Genomic DNA, 26,828 nt, shown 5'->3' with positions numbered 1-26,828 from the left:
TGCGGGTTCTTCAACACCCGCGAGTTCAGCGTCTTCGGCGATTAAATTTAAAGTGGCGCTGCATTGTAAAGGGAAACTTCCCTTTACAATGCAGCGCCGCTTTAAATTTAATCGCTGAAGACGCTAAACTCGTGGGTGTTGAAGAACCCGCATGTTAATACATTTACCCCTTGGTCTGTTCTAAAGGAATTTCCCAAAAATCATGACAGCTCTGCAATAAAATGAGCTACAAATTCCATGAGGAAGGCCATTACCAGCAATTACATCAAAGTATACAGACTTCTGTGATGGTGGATTCCAGCGGGGATGAATTAGTATTGTTTGAGGATGATGTACACACTGAGGAGGGTGAATATGATGACAGTGTAGATTGCAGGTGCTGAAATCTAGCTGAGAGAAGGAAACTACCTAATGCTGGTATGCTTGATAATATGTTGGGTAGAATGGCATGTTGGCAATTTTATGTTTTTCTACAGTAAACTTTCACCTTTATTAGAGAGGTTTTTATTCCTTTAAAAAGGTACAAGCTTTTTATTTACATTTTTGTTTCCCTGACTTAAGACCACTATGCACTTGAACATAGGCTTTAGCACATGAAGTAGAGGAATTAGTATAATTATGACTGAGACTGGAGATTGACAAGAACAATGCCACCCCTCCTGTTTCTGTATGAGCTATGGCACAATACAATGTCACTGGAGACTTTTAAGAACACTGACAACACTATTACAATTTCTGTTTCAGCACTGAACCCTGCCACCTCTCCAGTTTCGGAGTGAGTTATGGTACAATAAAATGTAACTGCAGATTTACACCAAGCCTGCCAGCCCTAGTATTTGTATTTCAGCTATGACAATTAGCAATGGAGCTCTCCTCTTTGTGTGTTCGGTTCTCAGGGAACCCAGCCTGAGCATCTCTAGTTTTGCATTATTCTCCATGTAGATCACTGTGCTGTGTGAATTATTGTGTCCACTAGGTGGCAGATGTTCCATTCTGAGCAGTAATCCTGCTTTGCAGTTCAGTGACCTGCAGTAAATAGGTCTGGTCTGGCTGAGGAGTATTGTTTTATTGTCACTTGTGTGAAAGTGGAGATACATGTAGATAATTTTTATTCTGCTGCAGGCAATAAATTATATGACTATAATTTATAACGGTCACTTACACATTGTTAACGTATTAAGCTCAAAAGCCACAATGTTGGCAATTCTATGTGTTCTTTTTTAAATGGGATTTTCCACCATCAGGTGACTGCCTTACAGTTTACACTGAATAAATAGATTGTTCTTCCTTCTGTAGCTTTTATCTGTATCTTTAGATAATCAGGCAGGTTTGGTCACTACTTGCCCTTGGATACAGCATATCTATGCAGAGCTCCCTGATTTCAGTATATGTTTCTCTCCAGAAAGCAGCACGGACAAGGAAAATAGACCAATCCTCGTGCTCTTACTAAGACATGGCTTAAAACGAAGAAAGAAAGAGTAGTGTAGTTACTAAAAGTTGCATGAGGGCGTGCACAAGTCAATGTAATCTGAAGGTAGAACCCAAATTAAATTGCAGTAGGACATAAGAGTATTGATGGTTGCATAATGCAGTGATTTTTAAAGATCTTAAATGATAGTAGCAGCACAGTGGCCTAGTGGTTAGCACGTCTGCCTCACAGCACTGGGGTCATGAGTTCGATTCCCGACCATGTCCTTATCTGTGTGGAGTTTGTATGTTCTCCCTGTGTTTGCGTGGGTTTCCTCCGGGTGCTCCGGTTTCCTCCCACACTCCAAAAACATACTGGTAGGTTAATTGGCTGCAATCAAAAATTGACCCCTGTCTGTCTGTCTGTGTCTATAGTAGGGAATTTAGACTGTAAGCTCCAATGGGGCAGGGACTGATGTGGATGAGTTCTCTGTACAGCGCTGCGGAATTAGTGGCGCTATATAAATAAATAATGATGATAGTAAACAAGTAATCCGCATAATCTGCATTGTCTGGAACAATGGGGTATATGCACCCCAATTTTTTAATGTACTGTAAAGAACCAAAAGTAAAGGTCTCACAGGGCTGTGATATTTATGTAAAGTTATGTTTGCTTTTTCAGTTTACCTGATTAGTTACCCCCCGAGTCAGTTCTCAGCCTCTGTTGTATAAGGTGTAAGTAGATCCCAATACACGTCTGATCCCCGCAGCGTTGACCAGCAGGGTGAGACTTGTGCAAGTTAACTGTCCGGTGCGGGGAGAGTGTGGCGGTGTGTACAAGTGTGACGGATTCCTGCAAATGTGAGTTTTGTGTCCAGATGAAGGGAAATATGTCGAGCAGCGAAGCGTAATCTCTGCATGAATAAATTATACAAGATTTGGAGTCTGCGTTCCAGCATCGCTTCTTCTGTTTAGAATATCCTTAGTGCATACTGCACCTGTAATACAAGCACTATTTGTTATTGCTTTTTGCGTTCTTATTCTTTTCTGCAAAGTTCAGAGTGCAAAAAGGACATTTCTGAGAACACCAATTACTGTCAGACTGCCTTGTGCTGCTACTAGACGAAAGCTGTCCTGTCCCAGTATCCCCCTGTATGGTTTCAGAAAGTTAGGATAGTAACAGACTGTCTACCCTCCAACCTGAGGGACAGAACTGTATAATATGTTCGGTACCTGTAGTGTATTCACTCGATGCTGGTGCCATGTGGCACCTCTCTTCTTTTCTACTGGGACAGTCGAGCGCTGAAGGTTACATCCTGCAGAAATCGTCTGGAATGTTTCCGTACTGACCAATAACCCGCACAGTCGCCTCTCGCTGCAATAAATCATTTTACTTTCAAATCCGTAATTCTTCCATGCTACGGGTGTCAAATAAACACCGTCAGAATGTATATATCAGTGTCTTTTATTTTATTTTACACATCACTTACATGATCAATATATTATTTTTTTTAGGGAACTGCACATGGGGCATGAGCTGCCGGTTTATACATCCCGGTATGAACGATAAAGGGAATTACTCGCTTATAACGAAGCCGGACCCGTTTTCTCCCAGTGGCCCTTCTACAGGAACCGCTCAGCTGCCTCAGAATTCATGGGTAAGTTCTAAAGCTATATATATATATATATATATGTATATGTATATATAATGTGTGTGTTTATGTTATAGATAACTGGCAGAGAGAAGGAGGGGAGGGGGGGTGAGCTGACATCATGACCATGAAATAGTCTTAAAGGTCTCCTGAATACTCTGCATTTCCTCCTTGCCTACGACACCTCTGGAACTCCTGCAATCTGGCGTTTGTTGCAGCATCTTGTTCCTGGATCTAGACCTTGACACAAATGATCTTTGTCTTTCTTTTCCTTTTTTTTAGGGTGCTCCAGTCACTGAGGAGCTTCTTCCTCCCCCTGTTCCTGACCCCCCCATGGAGAGCGCTTGGGAGAGAGGCCTCAGACATGCCAAGGAGGTAACGCTGTCTCACAATGACTTGCTTGAGCCACTGCTTTTGTAATAATGTTTTCTACTTTTCAATTAAAATTGGAAAATAAAATTTCAATGCCGCTTAAAAAAAGACACCTCGGTTGTGTGACCAAGCCCTCGGCTTGTAAAACCATTCTAGCGATGTTTTTTGTACATTTATTCTCTGTAGTGTAGAGTCCATTTTCTACTCATGTTTAGACGATCGTCATGGTTTGATTTTTGTTTGTCCAAAGTCTTGTTCTTGAACTGTGCATAGAGCAGGATTCAGTGTTACATTATTACCGTAGATGTTGGAAAGTCGGCTCTGAAAATAGGAAACTGATTCCACTTTTTGTCCCGGATGTCGGTTGTTTAGGGTCTTTACATACAGTGATCTGAATTTTCTTGTGTTTGTCCGTCATTCAGGTACTGAAGAAAGCCACCATAAGAAAAGAACAGGAGCCAGACTTTGAGGAGAAGCGTCTGACGGTGACAATCGGGGAGGACGAGCGAGATTTTGATAAAGAGAACGACTATTTCAGGGACTGGAATTATCGGATCACTAGAGAAGTTCGGGAAACTGGGTCCGTTGTCTACCTGCGGTTATTTATGATATTCAGAGTTTTATTAAGAGTTTTTCATCTTCGGGTAACTTTAATTTATTGCTTTGTATGCGCCTTCCTGGAACATTTTTCTCTTTCGTGCTTCTGTACGTGCCTTTCAGCCATGTATTTATATCACTGGTGAAAAAGTTGGCACACAGTACAGAGTGGCTTTCAGTATACAGTGTATCCTATGCACAGAGATCAGCAGATGTGTTGTCATATACAGCTTCGAACATAAACCACATTTAGAGAAAAGCAATATATTTACTCAAAGTTGCTGGAGAGTTGGGCAAGCCAGTAAGTAAAAATTACCTGAAGGTGTAAAACCTCTACAAATAAACAACTGTCTGATGATCCAAGTATTTAATACTGTTACAAATAAAACTCATTGCATTTATAAAGGGTACAAGCCTATTTTATTTTTCATATATCCGTTTTATATATATATATTTCTACCTGATCTTCTGCCTCTTCCCCTTCATTCCCCTTCCCTTATCCTCCTTCTCTCCCTCCCTCGTGTCTCTCTGTCTGTCTACCCCACCCCTTAGATTGTTCGCTCCTTTGAGCAGGGTCATCTCTCCTCCTGTCTTCACCACTTTTAACTCTGCTCTTCAGCTACCTAGCCCTCCTCCTCTAGGACCTTCTTCTCCCTGATCCCTCTTGCTCCCTCCTCTCCACTCTGGGGGTTTCCCTGTCATCCGTGCCCTCCCTCTTGGGCTCCGCCGTATGCGGGAGCTTCCCCTCTCCCCTCCCCCGCCCCTCTAGCTGTGCTTTGAGCTCACTGAGTTACTGTGCATTTTGTTTACCGTATCGTGCTGTCTCATTCTTGTATTGTAATTTTGTTTGTCCCTCTACGGCGCTACGGATACCTAGTGACGCCCTATAAATAAAAGTTAATAATATATATATATATATATATTATGTATATTTACTAACATAGTAGATCTATACGATAAGTACTAATATTTTGAGCTACATCACTATAAATAATTGAAATTTTAAGGTATAAACATAATTTACAGGGCATAACAGTTCAATACTACTATTTTAAATCACATTTGAACTATTTTTGCACTATAATCCCCATTTGTTTTTAAATATTTTGCTATCATATATATATATAAGCAGGAGTTTGCCTTCTTATTTTTAAATAAATTACTAATAAAGTTTATTTATATTTTAATGTTACTTCTCATCCCCCAAGTGTCCCTTTGAATACATGCTATTCTCTTCTCCTGTGTTGGCACGGTTAGGGTAATGTGGACTCTTGTATGTTCTTGTCACAACAGCATGTTACTTATTTTCATGGCTATCGCTGCGTGCCTGTACACTGTAGCTTTGAATTTAAAGGGACACAAAATAATATTACCATAGGAATAATGACACAAACACACAGAGTAGCCAGGTATGCTTGGAGTAAAATCAGAGTATCCTTGTGAAAATATTTTAACAAACGCACTTTTCTGTGTTGCCCTTTATAAAGCGCACGTCTGTATGGCGAACGCACGCTCTGCCGTGTACCTGTTCTCAGCCCGTCAAGGTCACAGTACTAAGTGCATCCTAGCTTCCAAGCTGAGGACAGGAAATCCTGTGAACATCATAAAGGATTTCCCTATATGTACCCGACAGCCGGATCTCCCCGATCTGTCAGTGCCGATAGCTCAGTGTAACCTGCGCCTAACTGACTGATACAACATCTGTACCGCTATTAATGCAGATACCAGGGGAGACGTGTGACCGGCTCCCTGGTTAAAATAATAATTGGGTAAATTTCACTGTAGGAAGAATTCTGGAAACTTGCATTATTGTGGGTAATTTTACCAGTAAAATGCACTTCTAAAAAAATGTTTTTTATAATTCACTCTTATCAAAGAGACTAGTTTACCTGTCCAGAAAAAACATTGTGAGATTTACTGTACTGCTTATTTATCTGATGGGATTTTTTTTTAATATGTATATATATTTTTTTTTTTTCTCTTTGCAGGGAAGTGGAATTTCGGGAAACGGTAACACATGGGTAAGTGATGCCATAATTGTCTCCTGCCAAAAATAAAACTTTTGGGTTAATGATTAGCTCATGGAATTCCAGCTAACACTGAATGCTGAGCATCTGTGAACATTAGCGACTGACGCTGTTTGTTTGGTTCAGCTAAAAGGGAGTGTGGTTATATCGCTAACATTGCTCAAATCTGCTCTAACACCAATCGGACGTTTTCTTACAATAAAACGTAAAGTTTTTTTCCTTTTTTTAACGTCAAGGATGAAGGCTGTTTAGACTCGTGCAAAGCATTAATCCTCCTACTCAATCCCTTGAATTTCATTTAAATATATCTACTCTCAAAATGAGGTTTAGTTTTTGGATGTGGATGTAAAATACAGCACATTAATGCACCTCACCCACATTTAGCTGACAAAGCCCCCCTGGTCCATTCTCCAGCTCCTATTAGAATATGCAGAATTTCATACGTAGTTGTATGATGCAATCTGTACGCATCTGTTTTTTTGTATTGCTGACTGTACAATTGCAGGCCGCTCTCTTGCACGGTCCTAAACAACCCTTATTGTGTCATGTTGAAGTAGGACTGTGGTTTTAATGCAGGTTTGGACCTTGGAGCAATGATCTTGAACGAGCCTCCCGGTAAAGTGCACTAGGGCCTTAGAGGTCACGTTGTTTCATTAATGCTTCACGGCTGTGACGTGTGGGAGTATTATCAGCAAGAGCTGCACAATGAGCCTTGGTGTAAGATAAGCAATGTTTATGCACCATGTAAATGAGATGTATTATACTGTACGTGTCAGATCTCCGCCGCTAGTACAAGCTTCACTTTGCTGCGCGTTATTTCCAGGCTAATGGGAATTAATTACAAGACCTAACGCCCACAGTGACAGTTCCCTTTTTATGCAGTAAAATCCCTAATACAATGTGACGGAGAAAAGCAGAATATACATTGTAAATGAATGAGAAAAGGGGCACTCCATGCAAATATTTTTCATTAATAACATCACTTATTTGAGTAAAAACAAACTAAGGACTCTAAAGCTATTGGACGCCTGCAGCCAGACCGCTGGATTGGCGACATCCTACGGGACGAAACGCGTCACAGTGAATTAGGATTGGACTATTTGCTCCTTATCCCTGGTGGAAACATGAGGCTTATTTAAACTGCATCATCTCTATATGTATAAATGTTTTTACTAAAAATAAGTTTTGGTTTTTTTGGTAAATTAAAAATATTTGATTGTAATATGAAGCGCCTGGTGTTCTTGCAAGGCTAAGTCGCAGATCTTCGTGCATTAAGATTTTTCAGCATATTTATTTTACACTAGAAGGAAGCGGACTGTACCACTGTGTTTGTCAACAACTTGCAGATAGATCAGCGTTTCCCCCCATCTAGCTCTAACAGTGCAGGTTTCCTGGTGCCCAGTGATATAATTATACCACCTGTGGATCTGTTACATTGTATCAGTCAGTAACCAACTGTGGATCTGTTGTATTGTATCAGCCAGTAACCACCTGTGGATCTGTTATCTATAATATAAAAGCCTAGCGGCGTGTGTTAGTCTGTGTGTGGAAAAAACTACCCGGTGACAGAGTGCTCAAGCTGCAGCACCACCTGCTGGGCGGAGTTATATACTACACTGACCTACTAAATTCTTAGCATTATCTAATATATAAAAGTAAAAGCCTAGCGGCGTGTGTTAGTGTGTGTGTGTGTGTGTGTGTGTGTGTGTGTGTGTGTGTGTGTGTGTGTGTAAAAAACTATTTTCTCAGAAAGGGCTCATCCAATTGACCTTAAAAATTTGGTATACTGAAATTATTTGACAAAAAAATTAGAATAGTGAAGTCAGTTAACTTCCATCATCACCCCTTCTCCCCGTGGGAGGGGTAGTAAAGGCTAAATTTACGAGTTGAGGGGCCAAACTCATTTTCTTGAGGTAATTTTACCTCATGAACACACATTAAAAAGGGCGCTTGCGTCGGGAAGTAACGCTCTTCCCCTGAGGAGGCCTGGGCTATGGCCCAAATGCATGACAAGAACCTTTTTAAGACCTTAAGTAGCTTCATTTGACTAGAATGCATGAGTATCATGCACGGGTTCACTTGTATTGTATCAGTCAGTAATGATTACACCTGTGCTCCAGGTGCCCAGTGATATAATTATACCACCTGTGGATCTGTTACATTGTATCAGTCAGTAATGACTACACCTGTGCTCCAGCAGGGAGATATAGAAAACATGCACTGTTCGGGAGCCCTGAGGACTGGGTTTGGGAAACTCTGTGTATTGCAATACTGAGTGAAAGAAAGGAATACTATCTAATAGGGGCACTCCTATAGTTGGGGTACTGGTATTTGAAAATATAAATTTAATTCCCTCAGGTGAGAGTCTAAGTAATATATAGGTAGCTTTCCTGGAAACCTTTTCAGGTGAAAATATAATTTTTATTTTCTTGCCCATAAAAAGTTTTTATAGAAGTGAAATATTCTAAAATTAAAATGAGTGAGGCAGATATCCTCATATATACCTGGGAAAATCCCAGAAAATAAGTAATCTATTGGGACTGGACCAAGATATCACAAATAAGATGTTATGATCTATGTCTATCATATATGTATCTGACTGCGATGGCTGTTCATAAGTGTTCCAAAATTGCTTCAATAAATGAAGCACTGAGTGAATTGTAGCAGAACAGTGAATATCACTGAGCTTGTACTCGGAAGGTATAGTGACAATTTCACAATGCTTTAGATATTATTTAGTTGTCGATCACCTAAACTGTGTGTGGATATAGATATATATTCAAGGCTCTGTTCTTGGCCCTTTACTTTTTTCATTGTACACCTCTTTTCTTGGGGCATTAATTCGCTCATTCGGCCTCCAGTACCACCTCTACGCTGATGACGCCCATATTTATATCTCTTCCCCTGACCTCTCTCCTTCTGTACTATCTCATGTAACCAACTCTCTTTCTGCTATCTCCACATGGATGTTTTAACGCTACCTAAAGCTCAACGTGTCCAATACAGAGCTTATTATCTTCCCTCTTACCAGAGTCACCACCTGCCCTCAGTGTGAATATCACCATAATTTCCTCAGTCTCCCAAGCCCGCTGCCTCGGTGTCACACGTGACTCTGCCCTCTGCTTTATTCCTCACATCCAGACTCTCTCCCAGTCCTGTCAACTCCACCTTACAAACAGGCCTCCTGAGAGAGAAAGGGACGGATGCGGGCGATTTTGCGTAGTTGGAAGCGACAGGCTTGGGCAAGAGAATGAATGTGGGGGGCAAAAGAGAGAGAGGAGTCAAGGGTGACACCCAAGCAGCGGAGTTGGGTGACAGAGGAGATGGTGGTGTTGTTAACGACAATGGATAGGTCATGGTGGGATGGGAGGCTGGGAGGAGGAAAGACAATGAGTTCAGTTTTGGAAATGTTGATTTTGAGAAAGCGCTCCGACATCCAGGAGGAGATGGCGGCGAGGCAGTCGGATACCCGAGCGAGGAGGGTGCAGGAAAGATCAGGTGAAGAGATGTAAAGTTGAATGTCGTCAGCATAAAGGTGATACTGAAGGCCAAAGGAGGAAATGAGAGCACCAAGGGAGGAAGTATAGAGCGAAAAGAGTAGAGGGCCGAGAACGGAGCCCTGCGGGACTCCTACAGCGAGAGTGTAGGGGGAGGAGGAAGAACCAGACGTGGATACAGAGAAGGAGCGGTTAGCGAGGTATGAGGTGAACCAGGCGTGGACAGAACCAGAGAGGCCGAGAGAGAGAAGAGTTTGCAGCAGGAGGGGGTGGTCCACAGTGTCAAAGGCTGCGGAGAGGTCAAGGAGGATGAGTAGGGAGAAATGACCCTTGGATTTGGCCGAAATTGAAATAATACGCCCTTTTCTTGCCCAACATGCTACCAAAACTCTTATCCATTCTCTCATCATCTCCTGTCTTGACTACTGCAACCTCCTGCTATCTGGCCTTCCTGACACCCATATAGCCACACTTCAATCCATCCTAAATGCTGCTGCAAGACTGATCTTCCTCTCTCACCGCTCCACATCTGCTGCACCACTCTGCAAATCCCTACACTGGTTCCCTGTGTCCTCCAGTATCAATTTTTAATTACTCACCCTTACCTACAAAGCCCTAAACACCACCACCCCTGCATACATCTCAAATCTCATATCAAAATACTCTCCCTCCCGCCCTCTTAGATCTACCTCTGACCTGCACCTTGTCTCATCTCTGGTAACCACCTCTCACTCCCGCCTACAAGACTTCTCCCGTGCTGCTCCCCACTTATGGAATTCCCTCCCACGCTCAATCAGACTTTCCCACAGCCTTCTAATCTTTAGATGCTCTTTGAAAACCCATCTCTTTTTTAGAGGTGATCTTATCCCTGATAACACTATTCACACTAATACACCCTCACAACTATCCCAATCTCCACTCTGAGCCACACTCGCTCCTCTTGTTTCAGCTGCGCCCTCTTCCCCTTAGAATGTAAGATCTCTAATGAGCAGGGTCCTTCATACCCTTTGTTTTCATGTCTGCATTTATATTGTCCACCTTGTATGTCCCTGTTTTATGTATGTACAGTTTTCCCTGCTGTACAGCGCTGCGGAGCACCGTGGCGCCTTACAAATCTACGATAATAATAATAATAGATATAGATATATATTGATATATATCAAAGTTAATTGTAACTGCCATCTGTTAGTATGTCTGGTATTGCAACTTAATCACACAATGGCTGTATAGTTTATTGTTTGAACTATAATTAGATACATTGTGTTCTTGATAATATTCTATTTGTGTACTAATGAGATCTGATTAGACATTTATTGTTATGCTAATTAGATGCAGTTTTAAAGCTTCTTGTGGCTAACTTTGCGTTTATTCATCAGACAATGACCGTCTATTTTAAGCTCCGTATGTAATGTAAATATTCTAACTGAGGGAATTGAATTTCCAAATAATGATGCCCCAAATAGTATAATATTATTACTCATCAGGTGTTCAGAAGTAAAATGTTAGAGGCATATATATATATAATAACCAAAGCCGCTCTCACCAGGCAATATTCCAATTGGTTTGTAAAAAGCACCCGTCAGGTCGGAGCGTGTTTCCGCATGAATGACGCCCTCCTTTGTCTGTCAGCCTGGAGAGGATTTACAGTATTAAACTCTGTTTTTCAGCCTGGAAAATCCACTAGCCGCACACATGCATTCCTCAGTGTGTTTACTATGCCTCGTGTACCCTGGGGGGGGGTCAGAAAATGCTATGTAAAGTTCCCCTGTGATTATGCAGCTTCCACGTGTTTGGCTTTTAAAGCCACTTAAGAATTGTATCACTGTACAGTAATGTCGCTTTGTGGCCGATGTCTGCACAGTAATTGCTTTAAATGTTTTGGGTTGAGACCAAGCCATGTAAAATTCCAAAGACTAATAAAAACATAACAGATTTATAGATGTATTTTACAAACCGTAACTTTTTTTATGTTCTGTTTATTGTTTTGGATCGCGAGTTTGTAAACTTAGAGTAAGTTCTGTCGTAATCCGTTCATAAGAGTAAAACTTTCCAGATCCTAGTAATTTGCGCTTCTATTTTAAAAGCCACTGTTGTGTGCAGCTGAATGCATTGTATCTTCTTTATTGTTAATAAATAAAATGTTGTATTTCGTGTCTAGAGAGGTGTTTGTTTGCATCAACTTTTTTAAAAAATAAATAAATAAAATGTATTTTTTTTTTTTATTTTGTTAGGGCTGACCCTTACGCTGATCCGTACTATGACCTGGAAATGGAACGATACTGGCGCGGAGGTCAATATGAGAATTTCCGTGTACAGTACACAGAGGCAGAGCCCTATCGCTATCGAGTAAGTGAAACCATCGCTGCGTTTATATCCTGCTGTAACTTCGCAGCTCTCTGCCGCCAATCCTCTAGTATCGGCTGCTGTATGGGATATTATAGAGACGCTCCCTTTATAAGATGTCCCAGGGAATAAAATCTTTCCTTATCAGACCGTTCACATAATTGTGTATAAGAAAATGGAAATGACCTCTGGGAAAATAAAATTCAATAATTTGATGTAGAGCCAGGTGACTTAAACTTTTTTTTTTAGTTTCCTTGAATGTCAGAACTTTTACCAATGAGTTGTTAAATGCATGCTGCTGTATTTCTGTGAAAGTCTGGCTCACGTGCATAGTCGCTGACTTGAATCAATGAATGAATTGCCCTTTTACCTGCAATGTGCACAAGAACCGGCTTTAGAGGCAACATGTTAGAAAAGAGAAAAGCTTGTGCTCTGTTAATCCCATATTATGTAGCGGGCAATATAGATGTCAGCGTTGATCCTTATTATTGCAAATCTGTATGAGGTGTTAGCTTGATTTAAGCTTGCACCTCGACTTCTAGGGTGCTCATGTTGGTGAATCCCACACTAACCTCTTATTTCTATTTTGTTTCCATATATTGCCTAATGTTACCATCCAGTCTGTTTAGGGCTATTTGTTTGTAGTTTATAACCCGGTCCTGTGTTACATGTCAGCCTCCATACACGAGAAGTGAGCGATGTTAGAAGCTTGTATAGAATCTGCAAACATGAGGCCCCTTGAATCCTGTAAGTGTAAATGTTTACATATACCTCCTGCTTTTGTGGTGCTAGACACATACAGATTTGCAGTGACCAACGCTGACAGCAACTGTGTTTTTTGTTTTATTCAGTGGGAGATTTAAATGAAATAACACTTCACTGCTTTCATGTGAATGTACATTTTTTATTGTAGATTTATAATAATAATAATAATTGACATCAAGCAAAGGCGTGCTATTTGGAAAATGGCTGAGGCATTACTATCCATATCCTATAATATTGCAAAAATAGCACCCAGCACGTCTTGTCGGGGGTTTTGTTCTGTAATGAGGACTCTTCTGCTGTTACCCCCCTCGCTCAGCTCATTCCTTTAGCCCGATCTCTGGACAACACTATCAAGGGATAATAGAGCCGCGATGTTGATACGACAGGACAGTGAGGATGTCGGCAGAAAGCTAGAGATCATAACCTTTCTTATGGGATAATTTTAATACGTATATATATTTTTCAGAAGCTGTATAGAACGCAGATTGGCTCCATAACACGGTGTGCAGGGTTAATAGTGAATAGCAGGTTTTCCAGCTTGTCCGTCTCTCTGCACCATAAAGCCGTTTATTCCGTCAGACTGGTCCTTATGCCTTTCTTCTGTTCCGCACAGGAAAGGGAGCGAGAGAGGGACAGAGACAGGCAGCGAGACAGAGAACGGGACCGAGAGAGGGGCCGAGACAGAGAACGGCGCCAGCGGGAAAGAGAGCGGGAAAGGGAGCGTGAGCGAGACAAGGACCGGCAGAAAAGGAAAGATGAGTGGGAGAGAGAGCGGAGCAAGAGGGAAGAGAAGGAGCGACAGAAGGATAAAGAGAAGGACAAGGAGAAGGATAAGACGAAGATCAAGACTCCTCCGCTTCCAAGGTAAGTGCTCTTCTGGGTTTGTCTTTAGTAGAGGCGCGGGTGCTGATATCGGGGACAAATATTCACTAATTTATAAGGGGATTCAGGCTGGCAAAATCAGTCTTTTGTGCCTTAGAAGTTTTGTGGTGCACAATAATATAATTCTAAAATTAGTGTGGTCTCTTGTTCTGTATACTGGGGGAGGGCAGTCTCTGGCTGGTGTGTGGGCCGGTCTCTGGCTGGTGTGTGGGCCGGTCTCTGGCTGGTGTGTGAGCCGGTCTCTGGCTGATGTGTGGCCCGGTCTCTGGCTGGTGTGTGGGCCGGTCTCTGGCCGGTGTGTGGGCCGGTCTCTGGCTGGTGTGTGGGCCGGTCTCTGGCTGGTGAGTGGGCCGGTCTCTCTGGCTGGTGTGTGGGCCGGTCTCTGGCTGGTGTGTGGGCCGGTCTCTGGCTGGTGTGTGGGCCGGTCTCTGGCTGGTGTGTGGGCCGGTCTCTGGCTGGTGTGTGGGCCGGTCTCTGGCTGGTGTGTGGGCCGGTCTCTGGCTGTTGTGTGGGCCGGTCTCTGGCCGGTGTGTGGGCCGGTCTCTGGCTGGTGTGTGGGCCGGTCTCTGGCTGGTGTGTGGGCCGGTCTCTGGCTGGTGTGTGGGCCGGTCTCTGGCCGGTGTGTGGGCCGGTCTCTGGCCGGTGTGTGGGCCGGTCTCTGGCCGGTGTGTGGGCCGGTCTCTGGCCGGTGTGTGGGCCGGTCTCTGGCCGGTGTGTGGGCCGGTCTCTGGCCGGTGTGTGGGCCGGTCTCTGGCCGGTGTGTGGGCCGGTCTCTGGCCGGTGTGTGGGCCGGTCTCTGGCCGGTGTGTGGCCCGGTCTCTGGCCGGTGTGTGGGCCGGTCTCTGGCCGGTGTGTGGCCCGGTCTCTGGCCGGTGTGTGGCCCGGTCTCTGGATGGTGTGTGGCCGGTGGGTGGGCCGGTCTCTGGCCGGTGTGTGGGCCGGTCTCTGGCCGGTGGGTGGGCCGGTGTGTGGGCCGGTCTCTGGCCGGCGGGTGGGGCCCGGCCTCTCTGGCGGGCGCGTGGGGCCCGGCCTCTCTGGCGGGCGCGTGGGGCCCGGCCTCTCTGGCGGGCGCGTGGGGCCCGGCCTCTCTGGCGGGCGCGTGGGGCCCGGCCTCTCTGGCGGGCGCGTGGGCCGTCTGACTCCTCTGTCAACAACCACAAAACACAGTTCAGGGTTGTCGGAGGAGTCACCATTATCTGGGATGAAGGAATCCTCTGGAACCCAACTTTGACTGGCCATTTAAATACTTATGAGTCACGAATGACTAATTTGTTACTAATGATCCTGATACAATAGAGTCTGCAATCTTTTGTACAAAGGAAAGAAATATCTTTCGTATGATATTCATTATCAATTATTTAACGATTCAATCAGTTGCTGTTGTGTTTTATATTTTTCCATTCCATCGTAAGACTTCACGGGACCATTATAGTCCGATGCTATTCCCAGTTTTATGCTGGGTTTGATTGATCAGTGGGTCTTTTAATTTCTTTGTTATTGTGACAGTAGTGAAATGTTTTAGATTATTGATAAGATGAACTAGATTTGTTTTCTTTAGCAGTGTTTGCCGTATAGGTCCCGGTGCCCGGCTGCTACCACTGCAGACTGCCCGGCTATCGGCGTCTCCATATTGTGGCGTTATTTGCTGCACTGTGATCTCTGTACACAGCATTATAGTAAGTCGGAGATCATCAGGGCTGTCACTTTGAAGCCTGAGAGACGGGAGCTGTGCGGACTGCAGTGATAGCTGTAAGCACCGGATCTTTCCTGTTAAGTACGTTTTGCCCCTCGTAGTGTAGTACAACAAACAGGAGGTGGGCAATTACTGAGCTGTCCTTTAACGTAGATTCTCATGTCAACCTATAGTAATGTAGAAGCATCAATGGATGTGGACTTGTGTTATCCTTAATAAAGGAATGAAAAAGTTTGGCGATAAATGAGCATCAACTCTTTGTTTTAATTCTAGCTGTTCTGTAAATGTTGTGCTGCCGTTTTCTGTTGTTCCTTAGCATCACATACCAAGCGCTTATGCTGAGTACACACTACAGAAAATATCTCCCGATGTGCTATCGTTAACAATTTTACAAACAACTAAAAGGCCCAATCAGCAGCCGATTCCTGTGTACACACTATACACATTATACAAGATTTACCTTCAGATCTGTGCTCTTCAACTGTTATAACCATCGGCTGAAATGATCGTGACTCTGCACACGCCGTAGAGAAAATGCTGTGTAAAGTTCCCCTGTGATTATGCAGCTCCCACGTGTTTTGCTTTTAAAGCCACTTTATAATTTTATCACCGTACAGTAATGTTGTTTTGTGGCCGATGTCTGCACGGTAATTGTTTTAAAAGTTTTGGATTGAGACCAAGCAGTGTACAATTCCAGAGACTAACAAAAACATAACAGATTTATAGATGTATTTTACAAACTGTAACTTTTTTTTATGTTCTGTTTATGTTCTATGGAAACTGCCGGTCGTCAGTCCACACACACTGCAGGATTGGAAGAATGTTGTTTACCGATATTTTTAGTCCGTTTATAAGATTAAATGAAACGGTACGACGTGCTTTGGAACGATAATCGTTCATTGTTGGAGCGTACACACCAATGCGTTATCGGGCCGCAGGGTTGTTTATCGTGTGCTACAAACCTGTATTGTGTACCCAGCCTTAGAGTACGGTCTCCTACACTCTCAGTATGCAGATGGTCATATATGGAAGTTTCCAGGTCATTTTGAATTGTTTTAAAAGATAATCGGATACTATACAAATATTTTTTTAGCATAATGTAGTACTGGATACAGGAAATTGTCTGTTGTTAGTATGTCGTAACTCTGTTGTTTTTGTAAGCTATTTGTAAAATGCTCCTCTGGTTTCTACGTGATACTATATTTAAGGTATTATATTGCAGTGACTGATACTGGATGTAGGGAGTGCTGGTTGGTCTGCCAGTTTACAGAAAAGTATTCAGAGGCTCCACAAAGCTAAAAGTGATGGATTATATAAAACTACGCGCAGGAAAAAAAATCCACTAGTTCAAGGATCACGCCCTGATCCTTCCAGGAAATACAGCGGCAACGCAAAAGAACAGCGCTAAATAGTATGATAGAACAATAACATAAAATATAACACAGATAATATAGCAAAATATCAAATGACAAAAACTTAAATAAAATTAACATAAATACACATTTCTATTATAACTATTTAGAAACCATGGCTTAGAGGCTATAGGAGAATGTGGGAAATACTAAAAAGAAAGCAAATGGGAAGTCTTACTTGCATGGATAAATCTGCTCCTCAGTCCATAAAGTATAAAGGTGATTATCGTTTCGGTTGGAGGTCAGTGTCCAGCTTACATATAGCTTAGAACCAGTCACACAAGTAGTCTTTTTTTAAAGTGTGTCAGTGATAGACGGCTCTTCAGTTACCAGAGATATTCCCTGTACAACGCTGCGTAATATGTTGGTGCTATATAAATAATAATAATTAGAATGATTACAACCATACAACACTGACTTGAACCAAAGTGACCTGGTTATTTTTTCTCACACATCTTTCGCTGTGCCGCCGCGCCACGTTTTTCCCCCGAAAAATTGGTTCTCCCTACACTGTTGATGTATGTGCTTCCATATTGAATGAAGTGTAACGATATTATAAATATCAAGTGCTGCGATTACTCGGTATTGACCGCTGTTGAATTGGAATAAGCCGTATTGGTGTATTAGCCAAATTGACTAAGTACGCATTTATTACGGCTCATTGACAGAAACGTGTAACGTGCTCTGATTCATGTTTGTCCATTATATTAGGGTTTTTATTAACTCGGCTGTCAGTGGGCATCTTGGATAAAGTGTTTTAAAGTAAATCTAATTTTCACATTCATTCAGTTGATGTAAATTTATATTCAGCCCCCAACAAAATATATGGCTGCCTCCACTGTTTAGAGTGGATGGGTACACGTGGATATCGCAGAACGTGACTCCAAAATGATCGCAGTGGTCGATGGTTTTGATTGCAAATAATAAGGTCATTATGGTGCTTCCTAGGTTATATGGTTGGGATATGGGGCTTATCGACCTCCGTGTGCCGCCATCTTCACTGAACTAAAAAGGCGACAGCAAAGCTGGAGCCAGTCCCGCCGCTTGTCCCATTTGGCTACGGATCCACGATCATCCCTGTCGCTCAACTCTCGGTTGGATGTCGGGATCGACCGTCGTGGCTGCATGATCATTTTTGAACTGGTCTGAGGTTCTGGTGATAACGGTGCTGTTCGGGGTCACCTAGTTGGTTTGCTCGGGAGTGACTCCATGTTTTCTGTGTGTGGTTTTGTAGTGGCCAGGAAGGAATTGCAGTTATAAGGATTCACCAATGACATAACTGGGGGGGGGGGGGGGTGAAGCGTAAGCAACTCCAGTGTAAATATTGTATATAAATTAATCCATTGATAACTTGAGCTTCTCTGTAAGATAAGGTGTAAAATGTGAAGCCAGAAGTATTGGTGTGTGTTTATTCTGTGGCTCTGCACACCTCTCTGTTACAAGACAACAGCAGCACATTTTGGGGAAGCTGAGCAGCTTCGAAGGCGCCCTGGGATGAGCTACATCCTGACATAGGAGACTTTTTTTTGACACCTAAAGAGCTGTTGGACAGACAGGAGGGAGCCATTCCCAGCAGGAGACTCACACAGAGACATGAGCTGTGTGTGACTATGGCTTGCTAGATTTTATACAGGAAAAATAATTCCAGTTCCAAAATACACTTACAATCAATATAATTAGTGATCAGCCACACACTGATAAATAGTATGATGAAGGGTAGCCCACACGTCAAATAAAGCTGTCTGTCACGCAGAGATTGAGAGGAAATTAGTATCGGCTCACCAACTACACAGGACCTATTGATGCTTGGTATCTGGAGACTTGTAAATTTGTATTGGATTTGTTAATAATAAAATTAAATCTGTATGACACTCCCCAGGAAGGATATTTTGCATTGGGTATTAACCAGATGTAAATCGTGGTTGTCACAGGCCCCCTCCTGAGGCCAGCCCCCTCCCCCCTTCCCCCTCAGGAGGATGGAAGAGGTGTCTTTGAAAATTTCATGCAAGTGGTTTCATATTTTTAGTCTTTTGGGAAATCAATCAACATGGACAAGCTGCCCATCTTGCAAGCCAAGTTCCCTTGGTGCAGATTATACAACTCGTATGTAAGTTTATATTCTGAATTTTATCTTTTATATTACATGTTTTGCTATGTATGTCTTGTCATCTTAATGTTTTAAAAACCTGTAAACATTGTATATTTTGTGTATTAAATCTAAAAATGTAACAAGTGCTGTCCTTATTGTTCTAAACAAATGCAAAGCCTCTTATGAAGAAGATTGTATGAATGGTTAATACCTTTGTCTACAGTGTGTTCCTGCTTGTACATTTGTGTAACGGAGTCTGGAGTTAAGTGTTAACCCTTGTTTTGCTGGTGTGTGCAGGGCTAACCTGCGTGCAACAAGAAGCATAGTATACCGGTATGGGAAGTGACGCTTTTAGAGCGCAGAGTGTTCGCAGTTGGGTAATGAGGTCATAGGTTTCCTACGGGCCTGATATGTATCTGGTGGCAGTGCGGAGAGTTGTGCAAGCGTGAGCCTGCGCTGGGGAACGGGCCGGTTAAATCTGTAGCCTAAGAGGTAGATGAAAGTGAGACTGGAATCCTATGTGTCCCCTTACTGTAAGCTTTCAAGTCACAAGTGTAGTTCGGGGGGGGGGTTTCTTGACAAAATCAAGGTGATATATTGCGTCACTGTTTGTTTGAATATAAGATAAGATATTGAATCAGGGCTGATAAAGGCGGCTATCCCTGACGGTTTTCATAATTGTTTTGGAATAAAGGTGAGAATTGTGTTACAATTAGTTATTTTTGCATGCAATCTACGCGTTGTATTTAAAACTTTATTTAGCATCGGGGTTAAGTGTGCGAGTTACTGCCCTAATCACACACGGAGGAATGACTGTGAATACTCTGAAGTCCTTGCTGTGCACTGATCCTTCCACTTAAATCTTCTTAACGTTACCCCAGAATACCTGAGCAAGGAGAGACCGTGGGTCACGCTTATAGGCAGCATGTGAGCTGTGCTGCTTTCACTTTCTCTGCTGTTTTGGAAGTTACAGTGCTGTAACAGGTTAAAGGTTGCGGCAGCAAATTTTCCCTGGTTGAAGTATTAGCGCTGTACTTTCCTGTATGTTCACCTTCCCAGTGCACCTCTGCTAGTGACACCTTGTGCTTTCCCGCACACACACAAGGCTCATTCTTTAACAATAGATTTTGACTGACCGTGTTTGTTCTATTGTCTTGTCACTCTTCCTGGTGTTAGTGATAGCCTGGTCATACGTCTCCTAAAAGAAGTGAATGGATACCTGCTGGTCCGACAAGGGCTCTGCACACTCTCAGGGATCTTGTCACTGCTGTACTTAGTGTCTTCTCCATCCTCTCTGGTTCTGATGCTAAAACAAATTTGCAGAACATTTATTTTCTTAATGCTGACAATTTTACTGGCTGCAGAAGAGCCAATGTATTTTAGAATAAGCATGGCACTGCTACATTTCAATGCCTTCTATTACTTCATTTACCTAATCATAATAAATGTGCCCCCTCCCCCCATCCACGTGAGAATTTCTTAAAGGGAATTAAAAATTTGGTTTGGAGCAGCCGAAAGGTGCGTTTAGTGTTTCTGGATTTCTCCACAACGTTAAAAAATAGAAAATCGCATAATTTTTAAAAATGTTAATGTGGTTTTCTTTCTTGAAAGACATAAATATCTCTGTCTGTTATTCCTAAAGTTGTCCTCGCTGTTCTGGCACATTAGCCATCTATCTCTCTACATATGCGTTGGCGGAAGCTGCCGTTGTTTACCGTAAAATACCTATAAGAGTCTTAAGCTGTTGTCACACATGCATCTTGTAAGTTGTATTTTTGCTGCTAACGCACACTCAGAATAGTTTTAGGAGCATTTTTGTGAGTTTCTAAGCATCTCCTCTTTTATCTGCTAGTGAAAATACTGCTTTGACACCTCAATTATTACAGCTTGCAAGTTACAAACTAGAGTTTTTACATTCACTTCAATGGACGCCCGTCTCAGCACCACTTTTATTGGCTCGGTGATGTGTAGCGTTCGTGGACATTAGATTCTTTGGAAACCGACAGTGAGAGAGCAGAGAGCAGATCCCACAGTCTGTAGTGATATGAAATACTGTCTTATATCTGCTGATTTCTACTGACACAGAAAATGCTGCTACCAAAACAGTCACCACCTCCCCCCTCCGTATTATGAATGTTTCGGATGAGAAGAGTAGGGAGAGAACACAGACTAGCATACAGTGGTAGTAAATGTAATGGCTTGGGGAGTGTCTTGCATCACCAACCAATGAATATAAAATAAACATATTGTGTCGTTAACAGAAAATAGAGATGACTTTCAAATGATAAAGTAGTAAGTTTCTTAGGCTTTGCCCATTGTGGCCAGCACAATTCCTAGCCATCTGTATATTGCCATCCCTTTTACGTACTGGGTTCTTGTTGAAAGGAGCAAGCAGTGGGGTTTAACAAAATACTTAAATACAATCCCCCTGCACTCAAGAGGTTATATAATACACATATAAAGACCTCTCTTCACTCATGTCCAGTAAGCAACCTCAGCTACACACGGATATAGAAGTCCAAACAGCTGCAAAGTCTCTAAAGACTAATGAATGTGTAGGTCTGGGACTCTCACTGCTGGACGTTGTCCAATGCACACAGGATGCAGAGAATCCGACGCTTTGACGCCTCAATCCAACGTTCCCGCAAACACGCCATGATGGAATTGCTCCTATCCTTACAAAGCCTTAGTGGATTAGTCGTTTGTCAAAATGCTGATTTATCGATTTAAAAGATCATTTAATTTAAAAAGTAAAATCTAAAAATATTTTTGTTTTGAAAATAGTATACGTAGAAAGTAGATGATTAAACCCTCTTTCAATTGATGTATAAAGTAAATGTAAAGGGAAATTACATTTGGAAGATTGCACAGCCTGACCGACCTCTCTGCATTCCATTGTCATTGTTCACGTGGATCCAGATTCCCAAGCCTTAAGTATTTTAAGCAAGGGTTGTCTATTAATAGAATCTCAAGCGTCTAAAAATGGAACATCCGTTTCTAAATATAGAGCGTGGCTGGGTGTTTGTCTAGGCTGAGGCTGTTTATAGCACTTGGGCATGGTCTTCCCACAGCCGTTTGGAAAGATTGTGAAAGGCAAACAGTGTAAGACAATATGAAGAGCCAAGAACCTTCAAGAGTGGCATGTGGCCGCCATATCAACCAAAACATTGTGTTTAACACTTTGTTGTGATCTCTGAGCGACTTGTGTCTGTATCTTGTGTGTGGGCCGACCGACCTGGGTGCATTTAGTACGAATAATGCCGTATTTTACTCAAAATAATGTGCCCGGAGTAGTAAGTGTCAGTGATTGATGAACGGGGTACTCCAGGAACTGCTTTGGGGGATAAAAAAATTGTATAGGTACATTTCCTTGTGAAGGAGAGACAGCGGCCTGATTCATAATGCAGAACGAAAGAAGAAAAAGTACATTTGCATGTTACAATGCAAGGGGTGCAAACTAGTTTTATTATTTTGCTCATAAGGAAAACGTTGGCTGCTTTTCAATGTAGGACACAAATACTTGACAGCTTTATTTTTAAGCTGAAATTTAAAGTTGATCTATGACATGCACTATCCGGACTATAAATCTGTCCCCGCATTTTAAATTTACCTACCCGGGCCCAGCATGAGAAAGCACATTTAGCTAATATATAGTTTTTGCACACACACGTCCTGATTCATGTTCGGAACGTGTGTTTGCCTGATATATCTTGCATGAAACAGCTTTGCGCGTGCCCAGAGAAGGGCCTTATTGCTATGTCAATCTACACTTATGTGTGGCACTAGATGGCACAGAACATGTGTACTATATACCTGAGTTTTATGTACAAGTTCCTGTACCGTGACATGTTAAAGCAGAGGTGTCACCTACCCATGGCGTAGACATAGTGGGCAAGACCACAAATCGGCTATCTGTTCTAATGATATCACTGGTGAGGCACGAGGCACCGCCAGTGAGTGGGCACCTGTGTGAACTCCCCAATGCCTCAATCTCATTTCAGCAACTATATTACAGCACATCCCGCTGTAACCTTTACACTAAACGTTCATATAGACACGCTGAGTCTTTCATCTGGACAATAAATCTGACTACATCACCCCTACTGTAAACATGAAAGCATAATTATTTATTGATTGTTGCATTGGTGATTGTGTAGGAGCGTACTGAACGTTCATATTGAGTTGTAATAAAAACTAACCCTTCGGGCTTAATGGCAGGAAATGTGTCTTTTGAAACCTAGTTTTTGCCCATTTTCTGTAGCTGGTCGGATACTGTATCCAACCGTACCTGCCTCTAAGATCATCTACGTTCTCCATAAAACCATCATGTCATCTGGGCAATGGTTCTGAAAGTCAAAGATTTGATTGGCATAATTACACACTGGTACATTTATTTATAGCTATTTGTATAGAGCTTCCATTTGACGTGTTACCTGACTAATGATGTAAGTGGCATCTGCAGATGTCTGCTGGCACTGCCAACTCTGGCCATTAGCAGTAGAACAATGGCCTTGCCCAGTGCAACTATTACATGCGAGGTGCAGTCCGACAGGAAGGGGGCGCGGCCACTAATTGTGTTCCTTGTTGGCTAACCTGGGATTTCACGGACTTGTGTTAGAGGCTGCACGGATAATGTAGGAGGTCAGGAAGTCAGTGACACAGGACCGGAGAGCTGCACCTCTGATGACATCGTTTTTGTTTATTTCTTTTCAGATTTGAAATCCTGTTCTTTCCATTTCCTGTTTTCTGCCTGTAGTAATTGTTTGCACAGTCTAAACCCATTATACCTTCCCTTTCCCCATCAAGTAAAGTATTGAGATGCAACAATCCTCTATTTACTGAGCAATCACAGCAAGAGAGAGAGATTGAGCTCTGATGTCATTGAATGTTGGGACTTCACCAAAGTTTTTGACACCCCTTAATCTTAATTGACCTGTAAGGTATTTTTATGGTGAGGTTTTTGTTTTAAAGATTGTAGGTTTTATGTGTTTGTTTTTGAGCTTGTAGTTAAGTCACTTCCTCTGGTTTCCCTGGGCATGTTGGTACCTGACTGACACCTCACCGACTGTTTGAACAATTCTAAATTTGGGCCTCACTCAAGTTTCCAGGGTCGGGTCCAAAAAAAAAAAAAGAACCTGTAAGGGGCCAAGGGGGGATGACATTTGGGCAGCACGCTGGCCTAGTGGTTAGCACTTCTGCCTTACAGCACTGGGGTCATGAGTTCAATTCCCGACCATGGTCTTATCTGTGAGGAGTTTGTCTGTTCTCCCCGTGTTTGCGTGGGTTTCCTCCGGGTGCTCCGGTTTCCTCCCACACTCCAAAAACATACTGGTAGATTAATTGGCTGCTAATAAATTGACCCTAGTGTGTGTGTGTGTGTGTGTGTGTATGTATGTATATTGGGGCATTTAGACTGTAAACCCCAATGGGGCAGGGACAGATGTGAGTGAGTTCTCTGTACAGCGCTGTGGAATTAGTGGCGCTATGTAAATAAATGGTAATATTATTATTATTATTATTATTATTATTATTATTATTATTATTATTGGTCCTTGATCTCTTGAACATTTCGGAATATTGATAACCGATACATGCATTGAAACAGATATTTAGACAATAGATTGATTGTATACCCAGTAATCAGATGACACTGAGTGTCCGCTGATCTTACCTTTGTAAAGATGTAATGAGGAGCCAATTTAAGAGTTATAAATTTGTGGATATAGTGGAACCAGTTAGAGGGGGTCTAAAACAGGGTGGGGTGGAAAAAGTATTGTACGGGGGTACGTTTTATAGAGGAGGGGGGGTCTCCGTAATGAGATCATGTGTCCTAGAAGTAAGCCGTCTATTTGGAGTATTGTGGCTGATGGATTTACTGGCAGACTCTGTTGGTAATTTAGGGGAGAGCAGGAGCCCAATGTATGACCCTGCCTTCTGGGGTCCTATGGAGCACATTTTGGCTACGCAGGGGGGTTGTAGTCAGCAGTGACTCAGTAGAACAGGATAGATATCGCAGTAAATTGTAGGGTTATTTTAATGTTTGCCCGTTTCTGCATGATGTAAATCTCTGTGCCGTGAGATGAATATTGAGATAAGAATTGCCTTAAATTAGTAACAAAGATGAAGTAACATTGATGGGTGACGTCTATTGGGTGTGGACTGGCACGAACATTATGTTTTGTGTGCCAAGTGGCATCAATCCTTAGCTTTAATTGGACATTATACAGAAAATAACGAATTGTAAAATCTTGCGGCCTTCTGCAAATGGTTCGCCCAGGGAATATCAGCCAACTATTCAGCCACTTCTGTTGTATAAACTGTAGAATGCAAACATTCCGAGGAATCTTCTATCTGAACACAACCTGTGTCAGAGCCGGGCTTGTAATCAGTGTATTTCCTCAAGGAGCAATTTGTTCAGTATATAAAAACAAAACGGAAGGTTTTACCCCATTTTAATTTGACACAACTGTTACTAGCCGGGTACAAAGATATCACTTTCAGGTAACAAAATATATTGTGGACAATATTAGATAGAAGAGAGGACTTGCGATTCGATAAAGGATGTAAAGGGTTATTCATACAAAGTAACGTCCTTTGGTTTCGTGTCACAAGAACACTGAGTCGTGTTTCCTCTTATTGATTTCCTCTTATTGATTTGGAATTGTGTGTGGGGGGGGGTAATATACAAATCTGAAACCACAGCGCAAATACCCTCATGTGATGTCACACACAATTGCACCAGGCTTTGCGGGGAAACTCCTGGACTTCTAGGCTGTAAAGTCGACGTCTGTGTTAGAAGTTGGACGAATCTGGGACATTTCTCGCTAAGTGCGGAGAGAGATTTGGTATTTAACAGACAAAGGGATGGAAAGTGCGCATTTAAAGGGTCGTTTGCTGGGTGCACAACCTTTCCTTCTCTGCAAAAAGAGTTTGATCCCCAATGATATGGACCTGTTAGCCCCCATGCAGCAATGTCCCATTATATGCAGTGGGAATAGTTATCCTGGTTACGTTCAGGGGGAGTTTCAACATTTTGGTCACCCTCATTACCGTCACCCGACACTTGGAAGACAGTTTGGTGTCTTGCACACAGGCCAATAAAGTTGGTGATTGGATTATTTTCTTGCATGGCGGTATCCACCCAATTGCTTGATATGGCAATGTGCAGCCTATACAAAAGTGTGTGTAATGTATACTTTGGGAGGGGGGTTGCTGGCTGCATCCAATAAACAAAAATTCCAGTTAGAAGATAATGAAACATTTGTCAATGTGAAAAAAAATTCCCCAGCAGTGTAGTGTTGATAATAACAGTCCACAGCTCTATAAATAGATTGTCCTAAAATAGAACAGTAGGTGACATAATCCTTGTAGCCAAATGGGGAACTGAAACGTATAACAATATGATCGTTCCAATGACCTTACAGGACATTTTAATGTTTTTAAATATTACTCTTGAAATTGTGCTCCTAGGATCCCCGCACTCTGCACCGGGGGAAATCGGGAAGGGGGGGGGGGGATTCTGTCTGTCTGCAGATCCAGATATTGATATTATTTTAGCCCCCATATTCCGAATTGCCTGCAGCCCCACATAGAGGATTGCAGAGATAACGGTGCCCCCTGGCATTTCCTAAATATTGTACATCAATAAAGCTGGTCACACGTGCCAATTCTAACAATCCGTTGACCCCCTGTGGCTGCCAGACAAGATGGCATGGTGGCATATTAAGGCTGCTGGACACACACACAGCCAGATCATGGTTGTCTGCAGATCAGATTTAGGGCAATCCAGCTATTTCCATTGGATTCGCCCCAGGAGTCCCCGGCCTATTTGCTGATATCGTCAGTTTAGCCAATTCATCTCTTAAAACGAGGAACTTGGCAGTAAATGATGTTTTTGTATGTTACAGGGAAAATATACACCGACTATAAGTAGGACTCCGCATAACTAACCTAGTACATCTGTCTTTATTGAAACACAGCTTAATTGTTTAGAAAAGGAAAGATTAGCTTTAGGATTTAATGGAACAACACATCCTACTGGCCAAATTCTGCTGAAAATCTCATGTATCTGTGTTGTCCGCTTCCTGGGTGC

At 42.5% G+C, this 26,828-nt stretch overlaps 1 protein-coding gene across 2 annotated transcripts in view; it reads left to right on the top strand.

Moving 5' to 3' along the window:
- The window catches only part of ZC3H18 (zinc finger CCCH-type containing 18), a 76,764-nt gene that overhangs the window by 30,068 nt on the left and 19,868 nt on the right, over positions 1–26,828 (top strand). For both annotated transcript variants that reach the window (XM_075189295.1, XM_075189294.1), the window contains exons 4-9: positions 2,923–3,065; positions 3,342–3,434; positions 3,854–4,011; positions 6,017–6,049; positions 11,784–11,898; positions 13,274–13,524. In XM_075189295.1, coding sequence (XP_075045396.1) covers positions 2,923–3,065; positions 3,342–3,434; positions 3,854–4,011; positions 6,017–6,049; positions 11,784–11,898; positions 13,274–13,524 — 793 coding nt within the window. The remainder of the gene's footprint in view (positions 1–2,922; positions 3,066–3,341; positions 3,435–3,853; positions 4,012–6,016; positions 6,050–11,783; positions 11,899–13,273; positions 13,525–26,828) is intronic.

The sequence above is a fragment of the Mixophyes fleayi genome, chromosome 10, assembly GCF_038048845.1.
Source record: "Mixophyes fleayi isolate aMixFle1 chromosome 10, aMixFle1.hap1, whole genome shotgun sequence".
Classification (NCBI taxonomy): domain Eukaryota; kingdom Metazoa; phylum Chordata; class Amphibia; order Anura; family Limnodynastidae; genus Mixophyes; species Mixophyes fleayi.
This window is presented reverse-complemented; position numbering and strand designations above follow the sequence as displayed.